The 25,372-nt window shown below is 38.7% G+C and overlaps 1 protein-coding gene across 4 annotated transcripts in view; it reads left to right on the top strand.

The window, feature by feature from the left end:
* The first annotated feature begins 2,433 nt into the window (after positions 1–2,433).
* Positions 2,434–25,372, top strand: part of LOC106494708 (adhesion G protein-coupled receptor A3) — a 288,318-nt gene continuing 265,379 nt past the window's right edge. For 3 of the 4 annotated variants that reach the window (XM_067300089.1, XM_067300088.1, XM_067300087.1), the window contains exon 1: positions 2,434–2,669. In XM_067300089.1, the coding sequence (XP_067156190.1) occupies positions 2,449–2,669 (221 nt within the window). In that variant the 5' untranslated portion in view covers positions 2,434–2,448. Of the gene's footprint in view, positions 2,670–13,698; positions 13,795–25,372 lie in introns of those variants that run through there. The other variant, XM_013955005.2, reaches the window with a different exon arrangement.

Below are 25,372 nucleotides of genomic sequence, written 5' to 3'. Positions count from 1 at the left end.
TTAAATGTAAATAAATTACGTTAATAACTTAGAAAATATTCCATATTTCAAGTGAATCTCCAGTATTGCTTCTGTCTGCCAGGAAGTTCATGTGAGCAGGGCTTGGCCACTGCCTTAGCCTGTGCTATCCACTACGTAAGTCTCCAAAAGCACCCAAACTGGGATGCACGCTCTGTCTAAACCTCGCACTTTTGGGACCCAAACATAATGTAATTTTTGTTATTTTTAAAATTGCAATGCTTCAACTGTGGGGGGGGTGGTTTTTTTTCTTCCCCTCTTGCAACAGAACCTGGGATTATACTCCTTTCACAAAAACCTAGAAACTATTGTTTCCCCATCATGAGAGAGTTGAAGTTGCCTCTGCCAAAGTCTAGAGAACACTTCGCTACCGCGGGTGCGACACATCCTGCTCTGCTGGTCCAGGCGACTGAAGCAGAGCCTGGCTTTTAGGTGCCCATGTCCCTTCTTGCAGTCGTGCCCTTTACGTTAATTTAGAGAGCAAGTTCTCAGGGCAGGAAACATTATCTGGGCTTGTAAATCGTCATGCAAATTTGATGTTATTCATATTTAAAGATGACCAACAGTGAAGGAGGGGGAAGATGACTGAGTTTTTTGTTTTTTTGTCTTAAAGCAAGAACAAAAAATGGATCAAACATGGGAAGTGGAGAGGAAACTTTCTCCTTATTTTTCATCTGTAATATCAGGAATAATAACTCCTTTCTTTTCTGCTTTTACTGTAGGATTTGATAGATGGCTTGGATGTGACTGTGAACCTTCTTGTTCCTTAATAAAACCTTGTTCTACAAAAACTTTCAGGATCAGTGAGCTAGAAAAAAAGTTAAAATTCTGCCTGCATGTGTTCAGGAGTCAGACTGAAAAATTCCCTTCCTTCTCAACCAGGTTTACACTGAATGAAAACTATGTTACATTTCAGTAAATGTGTATTTTCCACCTGTGCCTAGAGAGGTCAAAAACAGCAGGAGTGAGACAGAATTTTTCAAAGGTTAAAAAAAGAAGCATTTATGAATTAAAATGCTACCTAGATTATCTTAAAAAACAGCATGTAACCATTACAAAGTTGCTCAGTCTCATGTAACACAGTCCATTTTACAGTCTGCCAGTACGTCTTACCCAACTTTGCTTTTAAAAGAACAAAAGTTGCAATATTAATGATTCTGTAAATCAACAAATGTACAAAGAAAAAAAATCGTTCCTGAGAAAGTTCCTATTGTCCTGCAATTTCACAAGGGCACACCACTCCCATCATTTATTAATAAACGTAGTGCCTAAAGGCTCCAAGTAGGTATTAGAACACAGTGATAACAGGCATCATACATGTGCAAGACAAATCTTCCCTACGGGACTATAATACAATACTGTTTTTAAAAAATGGTAATTTCTTAAAGCAGCTTTATAGGCCTGGCATGCTATTACTAACTTTGGCCTAGATTCTGCAATGAAAACATGCGCTGTGAACCCCCATTAGGTGAGAGGAGGCAAGGAACATGCTCCTCTTGTAAAAGCCCATTCAAAATGGACGTCTCTGTTACCAATTGGCATTTCTGTTCACTTTCAGCAAAAAAAAGCAGAGCAACTTGCAACTGATACTGCGAAGCTTCCCTAAGAAATAGTAACTGTATGATGAACTCATGAACTACTGTTGAAGAGTGCTCCAGTGCCGGAGTGCCATGAGGAATGGCAAGAAGCAAGAATGCTCATCGACCCGGACGATGAAGCGGCCTCCGATCGCTGATCAAACCTCTAAGGCAGGCGGTGCCTAAGCGCTACCCGGCGCGCCGGGGCTCACCCGGGGCAGGGACCCGGCGCGGGCGGCCCTGCCTGGCCCTGCGCTGCGCCGCGGCCCGACACCGCCCGGCCACGAGCAAAGCTGCGAGCGGCACGTGGCGGGCGCCCTTCCGACGGGAAAGGGGGCTGCTTCCAAAACTGCAGCCCCAGCCCGTGCTGTTGCTGGGAGCACTCGCTTTAGCGCCGCTTGTACTCGGAGCACCCGCCTGGTTTGGGTTTTTTTTTGTTTTTTTTTTTTGTTTTCCCCCCCCCCCCCCCCTTCCCTTAATTATCGGGCATTAGCTTAGGCTGACGCTCCCGCGGCGGGAGCAGGTAAGGAACTTTCCCCCGGGCGCGGGAGCGGCCGCAGGTAGCGGGCAGCCCCCGGGGGGAGCGCGGAGCCCCCGCTGCAGGGCCGGGCGGCGGCCCCCCCCCCCCGGGGGCAGCGTTATTCCGGTGAGTGGCGGCGGCGGGAGGAGGGGGCCGGCTGCTCGCCGCGGGGTCCGCCCAGCGCCGCCGCTCGCTGCACGGGCTGAGGCAGGAAAAGAGCGGCGGCTCCGAGGAGGAGGAGGAGGAGGAGGAAGGGGGTCCCTCGCGGTCCTCCGCGGCGCGGCGCGGGGCGCGGCGGGCCATGCGCGGCGGCTGCGCGCCCCCTCGCTCAGCATGCGCGGGCTGTGCCGCCGCCTCTGCTTGGTGGCCGCGGTGCTGGGGCTCTGCGGGGGCAGCAGGAACTGCCCCGACCTCGTCGTTGACAGCTGCCTCTGCGCCGCCGAGCGCGCCAAGGGGCCCGGCCGCCCGGCCCTCCGCATCAAAGTGGTCTGCAGCGGCGGCGACTTGGTGGAAACTTTGCAGCCCGCCGTGCTGCCCAACCGCACCGTGTCCCTGTGAGTACGGCCGCGGGGCAGCGCGCACCTGGCCGCGGGGCTGGGGCTGCGCCCGCGCCGCGCTGCCCCCGGCGCGGGGGGGTGGCGCCTTAGGAGGCTGCGGGGGGGTGCCAGCTTTCGGGGCACCCAAAAACGGGTGTGCGGGGGGGGGGCAGTGCACCCCGGGGGTCTGGGTACGCCGTGTAAACGGTGCCGCCGCTCGCGCCGCTCCCCAGCCGGGCAGCGGGCGGGGGGGGGGCAGGAGAAATCGCCCCCAGCGGATTATAAGCCTGGCCCAGCTTTTAAAAAGTATGCGAGAGTTTGTTTTTTGTTCTCCGTTTGGAAACTCTTGCTGGCGTTTCGGTGAAGCTGGGCTCACCCTGGTGCAAACTGCCCGCGGCTGTGCGGGCGGCTTGGCCGCGGCCGGCGCTCGCGGCGCACCTTGCCCCGGCGGCGCGGCGCGGGGGGGGCGGCGGCGGCGGCTCCCGGCTCTGTCACTAACCGCGTTTCCCCTTCTCTCTCACCGAGTGAAGCTCGCAATTTGATGGGATTTAGCCACAGATTGCGCACAGCCATCTGAAAGAACCGAATCTCCGATATTGCTCCGAGCTGTCTGGTAGTTCAGAATGACTCAGTTTGGTGTTTTCCTGATTTCTCCCCCCCCCCCTTTTTTTTTCTTCTTCAAGTGAGCTGAAAATAGCTTGTGTTTATTGTTGCCTGTTGCACATAAATTTGAGTGAAGGATATTTATTACAAGTAAGCTAGTGAAACTTTTTATAGCTGTATCACCAAGTGGAGGTGAAAGTAATGTCCCTATAATGGACCCAAGCTTTAATAGTTCTGTGACACTTACCCTTTAGATCATGCGCATATCCAACAGATCCTTTACTGTTGAATTTAGTTCTGTTGACAATTCATGCTGTGAACATCTCCACTGTTCACTGCATTTTCTTTAAGTCAACACTTCTAGGAGACAACTGGTAAAGATAGTAATTTATAACATCTGGGCAGCTTGTGCTTGTGAGTGTACAGATGTGCTGCGCGCGCTTCGCTTCAGCTCTAGCTATAACTGTTGAGCGACTTTATGCTGATTAGATGTATACTGATTACTCATCTGGGAAGCTTTTGCTTGTTAATGTACAAGAGATAATAACTACACTTCCTGTTAAATTTTAATAGACTGTTTTAGAATAATTTTGTTACATCAACACAAGTTTTGACCTAGCCAATAAATTCACTATTACTTTTGTCATTTATATAACTGGTTATACAGTTATAGCTTGTACTCCCCAAAGTGTATAAAATGTCGATATCTTGGGTGCACGCAAACTGTTTTTCCATTGGTTAAAGGTTTGTGGAAACTCTCACACTTAGCATATCTACAAAAGCTTCTAAAGTACTGATTTGCAGAATTTTATTTGGATTTTTAAAAAAATATTTTCTTTTGACTAGGTAGTTGAATCCAGCTGACCATAGGATGAACAGAAGTATGTGTTCACTGTTAGAAAAAGAAATTGAGTTCTGAGAAACAGAAGTGAGAAGAGAGGAATGGGGGAGAGGGGTGTACTTGTAGTAGTAGGTGGGAGGACTTGCTCACTTATATCTCTGCTTTAAGGCACTGAAAGCAAACTCAATAATATCACCCTAAACATACACATTTCAGATGATGCTTGCTCATACTCACACTAGAAGCATGCTGTGTGAAATTTTGTAAACTTACTTACAAAAAGCCATTCATCCAATAGCTTATTATCTGTGCTTAGCTGATATAAAACTTACAGGCCATTGCTTTTTACTGTATTTCACTCAGACAAACAAGTGCCATGTATCACCTAAACATGTCCCTTTTATCTTGCTGTCTTTTCTCAGGTTTTTTCTTTCCAGAAGTAAATTTAAAGCTGAATCTTGCAGGTAAAAAGGAAAAAGTTAAAATCTGGCTTAGGGATGTAATACTTTTCAGTAGTTGGAACATATAGATGACAGTTTTATTGAAAGTGTCAAAGACTTTCTAGAAGAAACTGTTTATAATGAATTAAATTACACTTGTGAGATTTGGTCAGCTGCAAAAAATAGTGGTAAAAGCTCAAACTCTAGCGCTCTTACATTTGTTTTTGTAGCTGCATGGAAGACTTAGGGAAAAGAGAATATTCTAGTAGACACTGCCTGTTTCCATTCAGTTTTATGGGCCCACAGAGAGGAAGAGAGCTTTAACATATGGAACATAACCTCTTGGATTGCTTTAAAAATTAAGAAATAAAGAGGCGAAAAAAGGAATGTGGGTTTCAGATGCAGTAACACTTTAATGAAACAATGTAACAAGCAGTAATGACTTTATTTGGTGGATTAAATCATCTCCCTATATATATATATATATTTATCATATAGGGGTGCTGTTTCTCTAGTGCTATTCCCTTTTGGAAGGCACGATCTAAGCCAAACTCTTAACTGCTCAGCAGAGATGACAGAGAAGTTCCCTCTGCTGTATCCCTTAAGTCATTAAGAATAAAGTTGTACATGTGTAACATTTCATTTATATGCTAGATGTATGTGTATATGTATATATATATAACTTTAATAAGTTATTATTTGTTAGCTAAATGTTTTTTTTCACCTAACTGACTGTGGATCTTGGCTGAGACTGACAATTTCAGCTCTGTATGGCATGTATGTACTAAAAGTATCGCTACTGAAAATACTTTAAAAATGTGATAGGCAGTATTTGACTTCATATAAACTAGCTTGAAGTCACTAGAGAAATGCTTATTCCTGACAGGTTTGGACCAATTATTTCCAGTTTATGATGCGGGAAAGATTGTATAGTTTCTTTGAAATCATATGAATACTAGACCCATTCAATACTGTCCGAATGCTCCCAATAATAAAACATCACAATAGAAAAAAAAACAAACCATCAGATATGAGTTGATAAAGCTACTATTCCCTCCTTTTCCTCTTTATATATATATATGTGTGTGTGTGTGTATTTATATATATGTGTGTATGTATAAATACCCTTAATTGTTTTGGACTCCTTGTTTCACTGTCTTTGTCTAGTGTTTCACTGCTTTGGAAATGGGATTCAAGTACTTGGTATGGATCAAAAGAAAAAACTTAGCTGTAGCTTCAAAAGTCTTGTTAAAAGGAATTCTAACCCTTATTGATTTGCAACATCTATTTCTGTGCCTAGTATATTGGAGCAGGAGGAGGAAGGGAGTTACTCTTCATTTTTCTTTTTTCTTTTTTTTTTTCCTATGGAGTTATGTTCTTCTTCTGTCACCAACTTATGGGAACCATTACACCCACATCACTCTCAGTAGGCATGAAAGTGTAGACCCAGCAAGGAGGAATAATATCCATCCAGGATAATGTACTTTTCTCAGTTTAGATTTTATGGCTGAATACTTGGGAATTCTTACATTGAATCAATATTTGAGTTGTGGGTGGTGTTTTTTTGTTTTTTTTGGTAGTTGTGTGACTGGATTGCTGCAGTGTGACATTTTAAAGTGTAACTCTGGAGAAAATGGTTATTTGCCATTTTCTTTCTCTTCTGTACTAATGGAAGTGTTAGTTATTAAACTTTTGACTGACTTGCCGAAGTTCTGGCTATATGGAATAAGACATAGTGAAAATTTGCCAGTTTGAGCAACGTGAAAGGCCTACAGTTTGAAATTTCAGGAGTTAGCAGGTTAGGTTCTGTTGCCAATTCTTCCACTTACATTGGACAGTATATCTGTAGGTGGTTCACTTACTAGCTGTGCTTTTTTTCTTTATGTCAAGTGGTGTTAAGAAGCTTATCCTTTTAGTTTTCTTAGAACTTCTCAGTTCATCAGAAGTCTTGAAATCAATGGGCAGAATGTGCTTTGAAGTTATAAATGCCATCAGTTTCTAACAGTGGTATCACTATTTTCCCCCTCCCTCTTAATTCAAAAACAAGTCCAACGTTTATTCCGAAGGCTGTTATTTTTACGAATTTAGCCCACAGGTACATCTGTGCAAGTCTGTTCCTTTAAATGTCGTTGTAGAAATGAAAATTTAGGGTAATGTGATTCAATAGTGATTATAGTGGTTCAATATCTTCACATTTTCGTATCTATGCTTTTCTTCAGACTGTGAGTCAGGGGCTGTCTTGAACTTCTCATATTCTGAATTTCAGAGTGAGGCTACGTGATTTCAGTGGTGAGCCAAAGCCATAACTTGTACACAGGGTTTTTTTCCCCATCTTCAAGGCACTTTACAAACATTAACTAGTGTTCTGAAAGCAGCATTTGTCCCACTTTTCTTTCTCAAAATTACTTTTATGTCACTTTCATTTATGTCATGTCTACTGGAATTTATTCTAAGTTATTATATTACTATATTTGTTTCATGTCTAGTCTTGTCTTTTACACTTCTATATTGCTTCAATTTAGGATGTATCAATATGATTTATTTAGTATAAATATCATGCTATACAAATACATCACAGAAATACATTTTATGCCCTAAAGAGCTTTAAGTTGTCCAAAGTAAACAAGGCAAGAATTGAGGGGAGGATGAGGAAGAAAATTATTATTTAGTAATTCTATCTCCTCTTCTTAAAACTCTTTATTGGTATGAGGTCTCACATAATATTTCTAACTTGTAAATAACAGTTCTTAAAGAATTCACAAACATTTTCACCTTAGATAACTTCCTGGGTTCATTTACAGTGTGGCAGCAAAAAGAATAGAAAGCAGGTTTCCTGCTCCATTATTTATGCATGTATACATATTTATACATGCTTCCTCCAAAAAAGACAGTTTGTCATTGTGAAAGAAACTCCGAGCATAAGGCAAACTGACCTAAAACATGCAAAAGACTTGGGAACTCTAGAACAAATGGTAGGGGAAAGCAAAGGAAAGCGAGGAGAAAAGCAGTAGAGATGAAAAGTCTTTAGCGATTAGTCTAAGTTTTTTTAAAATTTTTTTTTCATATAGATCCAGCTAGAGTAGTTATGAAATACCATAACTGGAATTATTTATTTTTTCCTCATGTTACTTCCGATGAGGGAGTATCTACATCTGCGTTCTCTTGTTTACTTGGCAATACCTTGAAGTACTATGATCACTTCCAAATTGTGACTTTCTGATTGTGAAGCTGATGCATTGGCATTAAACAGAATTTTAACAACCAAGGAGGGTGGAAGGATTGATGCACTCTAAGGCAAATAGAACTCTATTTGCAACTAAGGTCTAATTGACAATAAAGGCTTGTCTTACTGTTTTAATAGTTATTCGAATAACTTTTTAAGGTTTATACTACTACATGCTGGGATTTCTTTGCCTCTTTATGCTAGGAAACTTGCAGTATGATGACTTAATACTTAGTTTCCTTACAGAGGTAAAAATAAACTAGCAAGGGTAGTAATGGGCGTGGGAAGGGAGGAAAGAACTTTATCATATAAATGTATATGTGATATCTGTTGAAAAGACCTAGATGAAGTTGGCATTTAGTGATGTTGTGTAATTTGTTAGCTGGCTAGCTAGTGACTCTATTTGCCTTAAGCAGGAAGAGATTTAGTATATGTCACTGTCTCTCTTTTGGGGGGGGAGGGGGGATTGGCCTAATAGTCACATAACCTGTTTTTTCTAATGATCAGAAGATGCATGCAGCAAAACTTTGTTTCTGAAGTGTAGGTATTCTCATCTGTTGCACTGAATTAGTGGCCAGAGAGCAAGTGATTTATTCACTTGGAATTTCACATTTTAGGAAGCTGCATGAGTTTTTGCCCCTTGGGACCAAAGTACTGTCAACCCTTAAAATGGATTGTTCTTTAAAGATCTGAGAATGTAGTGTTCTTTTTAGAAGACATGCTAAAATGTTTTCTCAAAATACCTTTTTCTCTCCTTGTCCCCTCCAAATACCCTGCTGGCATTATAAGATGCGAGGTGAAGCAGCAAGAAGGGCACAGAGGAGCGTCTTGCAACTGCTCTGTATAGCCAGAAGAAAAGGGTCTGAAGAATGTTAGTAAATTGAAACTCCTAATTTCATTTTTTACATACATTCTCCTTTTTCTGCACCTTTCAGAGGTTTAAAATCACACATCTTGTTTAATTGTTTGATGCTGTATGACAACAGGGTCGCATGAACACCTGTGACCTGAGAAGCCCATTTATTCCTTTGCCGTTAATGCAGACCCAGAAACCTTTTGCGAAAAAGGAGCCAGGGTAACAGCGCTTTCCTGTGCGAAGCTGCTCCCTACGTGGGGCCCTCTGTCATCACAAATTTCGCCGCTGTTGGATCCGACCATGTTCCAGATGATCTATCCCTACTTTCCTCACTACTGTCTTTTGTCCTGTTTTTATAATACACAGCTGGCATAAATCTGGAAGCTAAAGGGCAGATTATCTTCCCTGAGACAGAGAATCTACTCTAACAGCCACCAGGAAATATATATATATGAAGCTCACGCACTTCCTTCGTGCACACGTGGGAATCGCAGCTTTGTGCCAGCTTGAGTTTCACTACTTAATAGTATCTGTGCGTGTTTTCAAGAATCTCTGCTTGTGCTCTTTAACTTTGATTTTGAGGAAACCTACTTACTGATTTCTAAACTTCGTCCTGTTCCATCACCCTGATAGAATATTCAAAAACACCACATTAAAAGTACAGAGAACATGAAAAGGTTGCCTATGTTCTTCTCTAGTCAAGTATGATTCTTTGGTCAATCATAAGTTTGCTGTTTAGTTCTAGAATTCCCAAATCTAATTTGACTAAAAACTGTGTATTATTTATACTAATAACAAATTTTCCATCTACTTTGGAAATTACATAATACAGAGAAAGTTTAGTCTTAGTTCTTATTTTTGTGGCAACGTGCCATTCTTCTCCCTTCTCTTAAAATCATTTCCAACTGTGTTTTCATGCCTGGGACTGATTTGGGAGTACTCTGAAAGTACATTTAGTCATATGGAAACTCTGCTTTTACTGTTTCTATTATAGTCTTACAGACTTGTTGACAGTTTCTTTTCTGTATTAAGTTGGATATAATCTTATCTGAACAAGAATATGTCAAATGTATAAACTGTTCTGCCAATATAGTAAGCACACACAGATTTATGGGTTCTGTATTATGATCGTAGACCTATAAATCTTTGCAAAAAACCTGAAATTTATTCTGAGGTCGTATAGAATTTAGGTCTGCTGATAGCTATGCATAAGTAAGCAAATTTTTTTAAGCTTGTATTTTAGGCTTTCCTTTGATAAGTGCTTTTGAAATGGCTATTCATCAAAACTCATGAAGGTATAAAGGCACTGGCATAAATTTTCATTGTATATACTGTGAGTTTTGTATAACTCAAAATGAAATTTAATAGATTTTCTTTGTTATTAAGGTATCATTATGGTTTTTAAGTAACCTGATCAGTTAAGGCCTCCAAAAATACAAATATTCCAAATTATGGCCATTTAAGATTCTACTTGTCTATTCAAGAATTACTGTGATTCCTTCCTTCTAATAGCACTCAAGTCAATGTCTGCCCATAAAGACTGTGTTATGTTACGGGGTAGACTATCCCAAAGAGTATATTAGTGCATGTTTTATAGACAAAAGTATAACTGAAAGGGTAAAGGCTTGTGTATACTGTAATTTGAGTAAAGAGCAAACTAAATCATAGAATGGAAAGAAAGGTAAAACTAGTAATAACCAAATCAGGCCTGGAGAATTGGGAGCAAAGCAGAGACTTTGTCAAAGAATTGAACACTTTATATATTATTAGTTCCGTGGCAACAGTTATTTAGATATCTGCAGTATAAATTAATATGCATGATATCAATTTCTGTGAGCACAGAGGGGTGGAAGAAGAGCATAATCTGTTCTTGAACAACTTTCTCAATACAATAAACTTTATGGAAGTTTCAGAGGAAGTTTGCTGAAATGCTAGGAAAGTCCCTCTAAAGGAATGTGTTAACAGCTCAGCACAATGGGGAACTTAACAGCATTAAAAAAAAAAAAAAAACATTGCCAGTTTTGCGGAATCAAATTTACTGGCAGTCCAGGTCACTTCTAAGAAACTGAACTTTTACATGTTAACACGTATCCTATCAGAGGAGCTTTGCAGGCTGAGAAAAATGCCTCATTCTGTGTCTTGCCTGGGCCATCCTCTCTGCATGGAGCCAACTGCTGTATCCCCAGAACCCTGTGATTCTGCACTTTGCCTTTGATGTTTTTGCCCATTTTCTCCTCAAATGCACCTAACTTCTGTTCACATGTATCACACACTTTCCTTTCCTACAAATACTTCTCAAAAAACCCTCACATCTATCTCCTTCCTCATCAGCTCTGCTCTTGGTTGTCTGACACTCTTCATTCTCACTTTCTCACGCGTGTCCCGTTCTCTGCCAGGCTCTGCGCTTCCTTTGCCGAATGCTGCTGCTGCTTCCGGCTCTTGGTCTCCACCGTTGCAGATTGTTCAGAGGGGAAGAGGAAGAGTTCAGTTCCCAGTTTTCTCTGCCCTTTCGTGACAACTTTCAGAACAATGTTGCAGCCCTCTTTCCAAAACTGTGAAATGCGCAGAATGCAAATAATTATAGTGAAAATTGTGAAATCTTGAAGTGTGTTGTTACGCTGATTGTAGTTCTTGAGCCAGAAAACTAAACTTTTCAATATGTAGGCAAATATAAGCTTGAGGGTCCGCATTCCCTTCTCCTGTGATATAGCTAGTGTTATTTACGTTCTAAGTTTATCACATAGCTCCATCTTAAATTAGATAAATTAATGAATTGTTCTCAGCTATGGCTGTAGCAGGTGACAATTCCATACTAATTTTGCAAAAGCCACAATTTCCCATGCGTGCTGCAGGTGGAGTGCTGGAGAGAAAACACCGCCCAAATGCGGTGGCCCTCACTGATCACAGATGCATGATCATTGCTGCGAGCTACATCCTGCAGTCCTGGCCTGTGACGGGCATTGCTCTATTAAACAATTTTATTTTTTTTTAAGCAAAGTATATGCTTTTCATTGTAGGAGTGTGATACATGTTATTCCGTCTATAATGAATGTCATCATTATAAGATACTACTGTTTCTGTTGTGCACACATTTTGCAAAATGTATGCACCGACTTCTCGTCATTAGACTTACGTATTACAAGAGGCCCTGAGAGAGTCATGCGTCTCATCTGTAGCAATGCAATCATCTTTAGAGGGGGAAGGGTAGAATTTTGTCATATTGTGCTTCAAGTAACTCTTTACAGTGTCATTGTTTAACAGAATTTGTGTTACCTGGTGTTCAGAAAAATGGAGTCAAGCTGTGGGAATTATGACCTCGTATTCAGGTGGCTGTTTAAATTCCTGGTCCGTGTAAGAACATTCCTGTAGTTAGGGTTTTGTGGGGGGGTTCCTCCACTTTACGTAGCAACAGGCTCTCAGAAAGGTAAAGCGCCCTTTCTTTTGGTAGGAGTATTATGTAGGAAAAAATTCCCTCCACAAGACTCCTTTAAAGGTGGAAAACTTGAGGAAGACTGTAGTCCAGTGCTAGTAGGAAGCCATCCCTAAGAGACTTTTTTTTTTCTTGTGATCATGTTTTGCTTTTCCTTTCTTTTATAGCAGTGCTGACAGAGTCACATTAAGTTCTGAGGATCTGAGCACTTGTTTGACATTTGCAATATACCTTAGGAAGAGCAGAGGAGGACAACATTTGGGATATGAACATCAGAAAATGACATGACGGCAATCACAGATATTCGGTATTTGCCTGTTACTTTGAAATAACATTAAATGAATAACAATTGCGGTTCATGTAAAATAAAGACTTATCTGGCATATTGAGATACTTACTAGTCTTCATGAAGGTACAGCTAAATTAGCTAGAGTTAATTTAGTTTAAAAAAAGAGATAATGAAATTTGCAGAAAAAGGAGAAGTAGTTTTTCAAGCTCTTCCTCGTCTTTCTGTTTACTTGCGTAATAAAAGAATGAATAATGAAATTCCTTGCTAATATTTAAAATGTGGAAAAAGTGTGGAGATGTTCATTTATTATTCGGCAGTTTATAATTCTCTCCACTTTCTGCAAAATTATGTGTTATAAATAACAATGTAAAGAGTCAACAATATAGATTTATGAACAAAAAGTAACTGTAAATGCTAAATAAATGTAATAAATTCTAATCTTCTGAATTTAGAGCAAGTGAAATCACTGCTTTAGAATACTTCACGCTCATTGATTATCATTATAAACCTATTTCTAATAAACTGTTCTTCCTGAAACACTTCCTTTTAATTAATTTGTGCCAAAGTTTAATAACTAGTTCATTAGTGAATTGGTCCATAAAGTTGTCTTCATAGCAAAATTTTACAAAGTTAATGGTAAATTGCTGACTGGGTCATCTTTTTTTTTTTTTTTTTAAATACTTGGATAATACAGTAGTATTGGTAACTGGACAAAATGATTTCAAACGTAACTGCCCTCCATATTTTTTATTTATTGCTACTGAGACTAAGGAAGTTGGGTGCTTGAATATCCCTGAAATTAAATGTTAAGTTGCTGTTTTCTGTAGGTACCTTTGGAGAACTCAGGCCAACTATTTGATATCTTTATTACGATCACTTTACAAATGGAATACTTGGTTACCATGCTGTTTGGCAATGAAGAGGGATTAAATGCCAAGGCCAAGTTTGGAATGGACTAGAGCAAATAATTTTTTAATGCTAGCTTTCCAAAGCACCGTTTTAGCTGAGGCAGAGCGATTGTTTGAAAAAAAGAAAATCCCTCAAGTAATCTTTTATTAAATAGCACTGAAGTCAAAGTTTTTCTCTGAAAGTAGCTGTCAAAATGGTGGTATTAAATTCTGTGCTGAGGCAGTGGTTGCATATGATGTGAAGTGAGTCCGTAAGGCTTTGAGTTTGGCTGGTGCTGCCTTTTTGTACCTGGAAAAGCTAATAAAGATTCTGTAGGCTGAAAACCTGGGGTAGCTGAGTTTCTGGTCTTTTTTCTTACTTGCTACTTCACAGTTGCAAAATTGTTTTGGAGTCTGTAAAATATAATACATAGACTTATAAAATGTTTATGATTCTACTGTTTTTCATTTACTGCAATCTGGACCTTCCCTAGGGATATATGAGTGGTTATCCTCGACCAGACCGGATATCCATATGGCCTTGCGTCCTGTCTCCAATAGTGTTTAAAAGCAGGTGGGTAGGGTAAAGTAGCAGTATGATTTTTTTTTCCCCCAAAGGATCTTCCAGTCTTCAGCCGCTTATGACTTGGAGATGTAGCTCCTGCGTATTCAGTTACCGAAATGGATTGTTTTTCCATGGACCTGTCCCGCCCTCCCTGGAACCATGGGAATTTTTACATTTGTAGCACCCTGTGGCAAGAAGGTGCACTGCTTAACGGCACGTTGGTAAAGAACAGCTTCGTTGCACTTATTCCTGAGTTTTAAGAGTTCAAAGCTCTTTCTTTGGGATTTGTTTCAGCCAGAGCTGACTTGGTGATCAAACTCCGGGATATGGACCTGGTGCTGTCTTTAACAAGGGAGCCGCTCTCTGTGCTTTCCTAGTTGTCCTTTTACTTTTCTCTTGTCATCAGTAATCACCGTCAGCAAGCTGAAAGGCAAGGGAGTGATGAAGTTTCAGGAGATAGAATTAATTTATACTATTAATAGTATTCTTTCTTGTGTGTAATTAGCAATGTCTTTAATTTTGTGAAGAAGGAAAGGTGATAAAACTTTTTTGTAAGCAAAGTCATTTCATTTAATCCATGGAGAAATGCATTTGTGTTCTAGAAAAAAAGAAACTCTATTCCTGCTTCTAATGCTTTGGATTACTGAAAAGTGAATAAAGGTTTAAAGTCAGACTTCTCATTGGTTGGCCTGGTTTTCTGGTGGCAGATTGATAGATTTACCTCTATCTTCCTGAATATTAAGTGCATCTTCGCTTTTCCTTGAACATTGAGGCCAATCTTTTTTTCACTTCTTAGTTATTTGTACTATGGAAAGGCAAGAGGGGGGGGAGGCATGACTGAGAGAAAAACTATCTAATTGCAATAACATCATGCCTGTGAAAAAAGCTTTTGGAGGAGGAAAATGATTTTAAAAGGTACGTAGTACTGGTGGATTGGTTTTTATTTTTTTTCCTCTGCTGATAATCATTTTTATTGGTATTGATGCTAGTAATTTATTCATGCAGAAAGATTGCAGAATATTGGTTCTGTTGATATCCAATTTACTATAGTTAGGTTTGTTTTTGCTTCTGTGTATTATTTGGTTCACAGCTCTAAGTCTCATCACATGCTAATATTGGATTAATAGACTTTGTTACTTTGAGCATGGATTGCTATTCTACACATCTGAGAATGGAGGGAAATGGGTAAAAGAAACTAGAAATGGAAAAAAATCACATTTGGAGCCCAAATTTTTGGACTGGGGTGAAAAAGGGTAAAAATATTGACAGCTTTATTTTGAGCTGGATTTCTTCCCCCCACCCCAATCTAGAAAAAGTCTTTTTGGAATGCCTCCTTCCTTTAGTTAGTCTCTCCACATTGTATTGTATCCAGGGGACCTACCTGAGACAGATACTCGCTCTCTAAACATCTCTTGTTTTGGGTAGGCTGTCTACAAAACCTCAGCTTTTCATCTATCTGGGCCTAGGGCAGGATGCTGATTTCTATTTTTTGTTGTTACTTCGTTTTTTACCATTTTTCTGATTTCTTGCCACACTGCTGACCACTTCTTTTCAGGGTTTCTTTACCCGTAAGTTACAGGACTTACCTTCCAGGAACTCGCCAGCTGGAAAGTCCTCTCTCCTGGCCTTTTATAGGAAGGTCCTTGCCTCTGTGGACCATTCAGGGTGCCTAAAGTCTGCTAGATTGACCCTAAAAGAGGAGATCATTAGATAAATGACTGTAGTATACATACCCCCCCCCATCAACTGGATCTGCACTTCTTACAGAAGGACAAAATGCTTAAAATTCAGATCACTTCTTCCCTGTACTGATCTGTGTGAGTGGTTTGGAGATTTATGGACCTTGTAGATGAGATGCTGTCCAGTCGTTAGAGATAGATCTGCTTGATGGATGCACTCTCCCCATATCTGGATAAACGTCCGCTGCTGAATATGAGCTAGAGGTTGAAGGCCTTCCTGCAGCTGCCCTGGGCTGGGTGACCATATGGAGCTTGCCCTGGTTGAGAGGTTCCCCAGTCCTGAATGAGGATGTGGTTATAAGAGAAAGACTATGCACTTTGAGCTTGCAAGAGTTTACTTCAAGTAGTATTTTTTTTCCAGCTTGCATTGTTTTGCAATAAAAATCTTTTTGTAGAAAAAGACATGATCTCTAAACAAATAGTCTTTTAAAAAGGTTACTTTGTCAGTGCTCAGAAGAATAATGGTTGTATGATGGTGTGGGGATGGGTGAGAATGTGAAATGATAACTGGAAAAGAAGTATACTCTGCACTAGTCTTTGTCCTTCTCTATATTCTGTGATTGAGAAGAAGATTCCTGTAAATTGAAGATGAAATTCAGTACTCACAAAAGCTAAGTGAAAAAGGGTGGGTGGAACAATTTAACTTTACGTATACGTTGGTCAACTCTGAACTACATACTTCTTATCTTTAGGAATGATATTCTGGAAGTAGGATATATCCTATCAAAGTAACAGCTTAGCAGTAGGCAACATGAGGGACAAAACAAAGCATCATGTTCCCACTGTGTTAGTGCATGGTGCATCTGCATCTTGAATATTGTGCACAGTTCTGGTTCTTCTGTGTCGAAAAGGATATAGCAGGACAAGAAAAGGTACAGGGAAGGGCAATAAATGTGCAGAGTTGTGGATTGTGTGTGAGGAGTGATGAGGGAGTTTGAACCTAAAAAAGTCTATGATATCATGGTGAAAGTGAATAGGGAAGACTTTTCACTGTATTCCATAGTATAGGACTGAGGAGGCACCAAATTACTGGATTGGGGTTTCATAAGAAGTAAGCAGTAGTTCTTCACACACCACACAGGTAAGCTGTGGAGCTTTTTGCTATATTTTTTTTATACGCTTTTCTATGTATCTTCTGTTGACCCTTATGAAAGACAGGAGAATGATTTCTATGGACTTCTGGTCTGATCTGTTCTTATGACTCGATGCCATTCAGTGTATCTCTTGGTCAACCAGATGGAAAATATAAATGTTTTCAGAAGAGAGAATCGGGGGGAATGATTGCAGCTGCAGGCGGATCTGTGGAATAGCTGGGATCGCTTGGCAAGCTGCACTCAATAGATCAACGTCTATTTTAACACGGCCAAGAACAATGTCATATATCCAGAACAAAGAAAGTAATTCACACTTGTATGTTCAAGAAAACAGTTCCAAACTTGTGTCACTGAAAAGCAGTTAATTATAATGGTGTGTAATCCCTTAAACATCTGTTCCTGGTGTGATATTACACTAGAAGGGCACTAAAAATATCATCTTGGATCCAAAAGCAGGGAATAAAAAGCAGAGTGAAGGAGTCAATATTACTTTTCTCTGCTGCTACTGAAAAAAAAAGGATTACTAGAAAAAGGTGTTGTAAATACATTTCAAAGTTTCAAGGACAATTTAAGGACTAGAAAATACATGTCATAGCCTTAAACGTCTGAGGTCCAGAGGTTAATCATGTCCTATCAGGGTGTACATAGGATTTCCTTATTTAGTTTCCAAATTAAATTATTTTTTATATCAGACATCTTTTTTTCCTGTCACTGACAGCTCAAACCTAATGGATTCAGAATAAAAATACCAGTGGAAATTTAAGTGAGAGTAATTAGCCTTTGGAAGCCATAGGGACTGTGGTGAAACTTCATTCCTTGAAGTTTTGAACTTAGGACTGGATATTGTAAAAGTCCACAAGAAGTCAGTGGCTTGATGCTTTTTTTATGGGGAGAGGTTCTTGGAATTGCGCGAGGTCGCATGATCACACTGATCCCCTCTGGGCATCAAAATAAACCAATGAAAATCTATGTCTAGCTGCTAGCGACTCATTATGTAAATGCTATCAAAAAAGTGATTTAACTGTTTGGTAAGGGCATGTAAATATAAAGAGAACTTGAACAAAACTTCTTTCCTAGCTGCCAATCTAGTATTATATTTGTGAAAATGTCACTTTTTTTTAATACAGAAGTAGAACCGGAACAGTATCAAAATAATTGGACTGTACAGTAGTACACAGTGTCTCTGGAAATTTTCAGCCCTGGCAAGTTTCCAGGTGTCGTTTGGCCGGCCCGCGGTAAACGCGTTCACCAGGTGTGCTTCATCTGTGCCTGGTTCTTCTGCTGTGCGTTCTGCCAGATGCTCTGACTCTCACTTAACTCTTCAGAGATGTCAAACCCCGTGATTTTTAATGGTGTTTATCTGATGTTACCCAACTAATTTTCTCCCTCATATTTAATCTTTACCACTTTACCTATGAGACACTGACAACAAAATAAGGCCAATAAGTGTATTAACAGAAGCTGAAGTTTAAAAATAGTCAGACTGTGTCTGCTTGCTTCTGTAATGAACTGTATTTGTTTTCCCTGTCTGTTGTTGCCAGTAGGATTTTTATTGGGTGGTGGGTGTTGGTGAAAAGGATGCTACTAAAAACCAGGATAGCTCTAAGTCGGTGCATAGCAGCTTTATTGCAGAGACGAAAGTCATGAAGAGCTTTGTGATTTGAATGTTACCATCCTTTGATCTTTAAGTTACTCATTAAGTTTAATGTCTCAGTAGCTATTGTTTTTAAAGCCCTCCCCTATCCCCTGCATTTTAAATAATAAAAAAAAAAAAAGTAGTAGTGATTTCTGTAATTTGGCACTGTTTACTTCCTGTACTAGGAAGTGTGACCTTTTAGCCATATTAAAAAGATTTCCTCTTGGTCTCTCTGAATATTTTTTATAATTTATACAACAATAAAAGTAGCATGTAATAATTTATAAAGATAGGCTAAACAAGTTGTAATTCAGATATCTGCTCTTTTCACATCACTTCCAGTCAATGCAGTTCACAGCTAGTGGAAATCCTTCAACTACAACTTGTCCATGTGAAATTAGTATATTTTAATTACTGACTGAAGTGATAACTATTACAGGACCATGTTAATTACTCTGAATAACTGGTAAATTCTTACGTAGTCTATGATTACTTTTGTGTTATTTATCAATAATCTCTTGTGTAATAGGTATAAGTGTATACATTATATTATACAAAAACTATAAGCCTAAGGGTGTAATAGTAGGTGTCAGAGGAAGAGAAAACCTTAATGCTGAAAATTACTTAATCAGAAATGCTTTCTTGGCTGTTAAGTTACTGTTTTTTTCAGTTCGAAAAGTAAGGATATTTGAAGGGAGGAATGCAGCTAGCTTTTAACTTTCACCTATGTAAAACATCTCCATTAATCATTTGGAATTAAATTATAATACGATGCATAGCTTCTTTTGCGAGGAGGGCAGGAGGGACTTTTATGCTTAAAAACAAAAGAGCACTTAAAATCAGCAACTTTTTTTTTTGCCTTCTGTAATTTAAAACTGCATGACTGACTCTTCTTAGACAATGTGCAAACTATTATAAAAGTATTCAAGAGCAAACTCCTTTGCCAGGATTCAGTAGCAGGATCTTGAAATGTTTTTATGGCATCCATGCTGCAGGCATTAAGGGAAGCTGCTGTTCTCTGGCTCCATTCAGTGCTCCTCGCTTAACTGTGTCTGAAGTTTGTCTGTAGTATCAGGATAGGATCTTGTTTTGGTAAAAATGATGTTGTTTATTTCAGTCTGCAAACGGGGAGCTATAGTGACTTGCTACAAGAGTTAAAGTTGCAGAAAAAGTTGCATTTCTAAGCTGCGTCAATTTATTGTTTAATGGCACTGTTAATGAAGTCTAAATGATGCCTTATGTGATACTTTTGTGGTACAGCATATATGATCAAAGATCATTAGTCATACTTTGTACAATATATATTTATACAGCATTTTGATGGAGTAGATATCCAAATGTCACTGTCAATAAATCCTGACAACAGTGAAACTGAGAAAGTACAAACTGACAATAGCAGCTGGCACAGCAGCAGCAGAATTTGTACTATGGGGATTTCTAATAATATAAAAAGATATTGAATGACTTAAAACAAAAGCTTTTTCCGAACTTAATTCTTCCCAGGACACATCAATTGTACTGTATTTTATTTAAGTGTTTAAATTATGGGCCTGGTGAGAGTGAGAACCACAGGTTTTGGGACTGATGTTTCAAGAACAGAGTACAGAACGTGTTCTGTGTTCTTTTAAGGTGAATAAAATCTTATTTTAATGAATACAGAAGGGGAAACTTATCCATATTGGTCTGATAGAAATACTTCAATAGATTCTTTAGTGCAAGATGATAGCTTGGTACTTGATTCATTTTAATCATGTGAGTGTGAGAGAGTAAAATTCCCATTTCCTATGGTGAAAAACCAGCACTACGTAGTTTGTCCAATATTCAAAGTCAAGATCCATTATTTTGAATAATGGTCTTTTCTGTTTTTGAATATACTCAAAATACAATTTTTGAGTTACCCAGAAGAGATGTTTTCAGTAGTCTGTGACAAAAATGCAATATTATAGTAGTTGTTTTCTGATTTGAATACCCCGTTCACTTAAATTTTTTAGCATTTACCAGAATCTGTAGTCTTGCCTAAAGCTAACATGTATGCCATTTTTAATTGTTTTATGTAGTTTGAAGCAACTGAAAATTTTTGTTGTACTTATGGTGCAAATGATTTTTGGAATCAAAATCCATGTTGTATTCTGATAGGTCAATCTGTCATTTTTGTGCTGATAAGATACATGTTGAATTTTTCAATATTTAGGAGCACTTAAAAACAGCCATCCTGCTGGATCAGACATCAGACAAATGGTCCTGTAGACAAATTCTTTGTCTCTATATTCTGTCATTTGAAAAGTGTAAATTTAGGTTGCAGTATTATTACTTTTGAGAGGATACAGAAAAAAGGAAAATGAGAGGCAGCAGTGCTGGTTATTTTCTGCTTTTATATGAAAAGATTCAAAGTGCATCATGCTGCAGAGCTTGTAGGAAAGCTGTAACTGCTGAATATCATTCGGTTTTGGATGAATGTTGGCAATGTAGTGAATACTGCCCTTCAAGTAATAATAGGTATGTCTTTAGTTGCAGAAGGAAGTCTTAAGGATTCATCTGCACTTCCTCTCAGTCCTATTATATTTTCACTGTTACCTACCACAGTTTTACCATTTACTGCTATTATGGTAGTACAAAGGAGAGTCATTATGCTCCATATGCACCATAAATGATAAGGGAAATGGCCAAACAATTTATTGTTCTTGCATGTAAGAAGTCATGGATGACGTGATAAAATTGGAATAGTTCCTGATGTGCTTAATAAGTAAAAACATTACTGCTTTGCTTTCCTAGGCCCTTCTGATTGATCTGTAGGGATCACGGCAGAGGTGTCTGAAGGATGAGTTTAAGGGGGGTCGGTTGTCATGGCTTTTCAGTGTTTCCAAAAAGTTCCTGCCAAACATGGAAGCTCAATAATGTCTAAGCGGATTAATCCATCATCTGCTGTGCTTTTGCCTATACTTTCATCTGATATCCCCAGGAATAGGGAGGGATAGGAGTGTGGTGACCAGAAGGAAATATTTCCTTTCCGTTATCACTATGTAAAATAAAAAAGCTGCTGGGATGAAGCTTGAGGGCCAGAAGACATGGTCTCTTAATTTGTCTGGAAACTTTGTCTGAGAGGGAAAAACGGGCTGTTTGCCTAGGATTTCCAGGTTCGCTCCAGAGCGCACTTCTGTGCTGAACTAAAACACCAATGTGCACTCACTGCCGGGCGGCAAGAGAAGACTGCTCAAAGATCAGAGGTGATGGGGCAGATTTTGATACAAGTCAAACTCACTGAATTAACGAAAACCAGTTCTCAAACAAGCACTAACTGTATAGAAGCAGTGACCAGGGGGAACTATGGATAAAACCCCTTTTTATTTCTCTTCTGTCCTCTGTAATCAAAAGGCCTTTGAGTTCTCTTTGGGAAGCAAACCACAAGGAGAAGGTCTAGGCAGATCCTCAAAGCTCTGGCCACCTTACAGCCCTGTCGCATATACTTGAAAATTATCAATGCAGATGTAGTTTTACATATTAGCTCAGAAATTCATAGGAATTCTATTTTATTTCTGCACGCAAACTTCGTCAATGCTCTTGATAGATTGTGTAGCATTTTTGTGCGTCTCTGGCTTGCGCTGTGACATAACTGACTTTGGGAAAGTGCGCAAACCATAGTATGCCTTGCAAGTGCCTGTGACAAGGTGGTCTTTGGATAGTTCCTAGGGTCAGTTCTGAAACGCTCACTGAAAGTCTTTTTGAATATAATATGAAACTTTAGCACTGAAGGCTGTTGAGGAGTGTTTTTAAAAAATCCACTACTTTATTTTTGTTTGCCAATATTACGGATGTTGCATTTGGAAATGATCAAGTTGTATGAAAAGGGAAGGAACTAGTTCTGCTTTCAAAATGCTTTGTGTCTTTTATACTACCAATTCCTATTACTTCCAGTGACACTTAATAAGTTAAAAGACTAGGTAAAAAGGGCAGTCTGGACCAGCAAGTCAAGAAGCAGGTTAAGCACAGCTCTTACTTAAGACTTTAACGCTTAAATGATTTTTAAGCTGGATTAATTTATATTAGCTTTATTTACTACAGTGAATTTTATCTTAATTGTAAAATCATTTTATATGAGATATGAGATACATAGAGTATTTGAATTGACACAAGTAGGTTAAATTTCTTCCTGTTGGAAATGAAAAGAAAAATACCGTAACCAGCATTATGTCATGAGGGAGTTCAAATCACATATAACTCCAGGTCAGACTTTAGGGGTTTAGGATTGTTCCAGCTTGTGTTTAAACTATTGATGGGGTCTCAAACTTGAGTTTCAAAAGTCACTGTTGGCTCTTGGTCAGCCCTGCAGGGCACCTTTGGAGTAGGTCCTTTACCTTTAGAGTTGCATGTCCTAAATGGATACTTTTTAAATAAGTGCATTCACTTTCAGGTCATTTCAAACTGCTTTTGTTGTGAAGTTTCTTCAGCTGGGAAGGGGGTCTAATATTTTCTCTGTTTCTAAAAGAATCTTTAATTCATAGGAGAAGACAGGAACGTACATACTTTGAGGGTTTTTCTCCTCTTCTATTCTCTTCTGCTGGAATAATTTCAGATGAAACTTATGCTATACACTTCCAGATAGTCTTTTAGCTGTAGCTGGCTCCAGCCAGTAGAAGTCTGGCCTAATAACTGCAACAAAGTAAGTCTGTAATAAAACTGCCAGCAGCAGGAGTACTTGGTAACTGCACATTAGACTCTGTTGTTACCACTGCCCTGATTTTCGTGTAAACTAGAGCTTGACAAATATATTACAGATCAGACTGAGTTTCATGTATGAAAAGTGATTGTTCACTTCCGATGGGACAGTCAGATGTTTCGGTAAGGCTTTGGGTCCTCTTTGTCACTGGTCAGCTTTGGAAACCTGTTCCCAAGTGCCTGAGTCCAAACTGGAAAACTGTTTCCTTCAGCGTGGCCGCTCTCTGAATCAAGGTGTCGATCTGGAGATAGAGGTTCTGATGAGAAAACAAGCATAAGAAGGGGAGTGATAGTATGTAAGCTACATTTGGTGTCTTTAGAAAGGCAATTCTGTATTTATTTTGAAGTTAATACTTCAAATCTCATGGATGCTGATATACATCAGCATTTTATTTTTTATATATTAAAACAACAGAATTACCTTGAATTTTATTATGATACAGCCTTAAGGACATGGATATAAATTATCTACATTAGGAAGGGAGAGAATGAAATTAAAGGTATGTTTTAAAGTACTTTGGCAGGGTAGTTTCTTAACACACATTAATCATATGTTATATATTATTTTTGATACTTTTATTAGATGCTTTTGTGTTGAACCCAGAAAAAGTAAGTGTTCAGACAAAAAAACCCTTGTCTGATTAAATATTTATACTTAGACTGTATAAAGTTTACTCATAGCCCTTCATCCCTCTTTTTGGCACAAATGAAGCTGAAAAACTCAATACTCTGAACTTTAGAGAATGATGAGAAACAATCTTCAGTTAGCAGAGTGGAAGAAGAAGCGTGCACCAGTGTAAAGAGCAAACAAATAAATTGACAGAATACAATGAAGGCTAGCCTTAAGAGGGAGGTTTTACTAAAATTGAAGAGGAGGTGAGATTAAGGAAGCAAAATATTGCATATGAAAACATTGTTATTTTGGAAGAAACACCACTGTATTGGGAGTGGAGGGGGAAAGCTCATAAGTCTGAGACTGGAAAATCTTCATGATTGAAATAGAAATACCTTAATGAAGTGGTGAAGTTAGTTGATCTGAAAGATATTTGAAATTGATTAAAAACCTACTAATATGTATATAAAATATATCTAAATGTAAGGACAGAAACTATCAAAGCAGGTAATAGGTTTAAAGCAAAATTTGGAAAAGAGATGCATCCAATGAGAAAATCTGCTTACAGTAAAAGGCTTACATTAATTGATGTTATGGAGTAATAAGCTTATAGAGGATAGACTTTAAATAATGTGGGTTTTTTTGTCATTCCTTTGAAGTGTGCGGTACCTCATATGATCAGATTCAGGATTATAGATAGTACATCCATCAGTTTATTAATTCCTATTTGTGTCTGTTGTCTGTTAACAAAAGTAATAAGAAATATATTTTAACTGTTAGTTAGTCAAATGCTAGAAAACCTTCGTGAATACTACTATATAAAAGTAGTTGGTTTATGTTGCTTCTTTTTGTTTTGATAATTTGCTGTGTGTTGACATATTAAACAAAGCTCGTACTCTTTTCATTTATTGGCTCATATCAATTGCTGTTTTAATATAACCTATACTCAAGACAATATATGCAGGGTAATATTTATTTTTATTTTTTGGCAAGTTCAGGTCGGCTGCACATTTTGTTATTTTACTTTTTCCCTCCATTCACTTCCCTTAAGTCAGGAACCATAGCTTCCTGTAATGTGGTTTTCAGATATTCTCTAAGGAAATTGAATTTCTAGATTCAAAAGCTGCCCATTTCAAGCTCAAGAGCTCTTCTTTCTTCATGAAAACATATTTATGAAACTATATAGCTTAGGGAAATTTTAATCAGTCTTATAAAAGTTCTTTCTGTTTAAACATAGTAAGAAAGCTGAAGGAATTTAAAGATAAAGGCACATTGTTAAAGTTTAGAAAACTGTCTTGAACATTCATAATAACACCATAGGATTTAGGAGTTTAAATTCCTTTTATTACAGAAGCAAAAACACCCCTAAGCATATAAAATACTTTGCTTAGTTTACAGACTTAACATTCCCAAACAGCATGGCCAAGAGCTCTGCTTTTATTTTGAGCTTATGGAACTATTAGGAGCTCTTGATACCCTTCTCTGGGGAATGGAGTGAATGTTGTAAAGTACCAAGTCCAGTTGGAAATCAAACTTGGTGTATTTTTTTAAGTTGTGCTGCGTGTTAGAAAGTAGATACTGGAATTTTCACTTGTTTAAATGATAATTCATTTGGGAATGAATGAGACTAGTGGTGGTTTGTAGTTGATTTTTGCTGCTCATTCTTTCTAAAACTATGCAGCTACAAAATTATGCAGTATAAACTTTGCAACTAGTAATTGTACTCATCTCATAAATGTTATATGCCTTGGGCTAATACAGCTAATAAAATCTTGCTGAAGGCTTAAGGAAA

This window comes from Apteryx mantelli, chromosome 7 (genome assembly GCF_036417845.1).
Source record: "Apteryx mantelli isolate bAptMan1 chromosome 7, bAptMan1.hap1, whole genome shotgun sequence".
In the NCBI taxonomy this organism is placed as follows: Eukaryota; Metazoa; Chordata; class Aves; order Apterygiformes; family Apterygidae; genus Apteryx; species Apteryx mantelli.
This window is presented reverse-complemented; position numbering and strand designations above follow the sequence as displayed.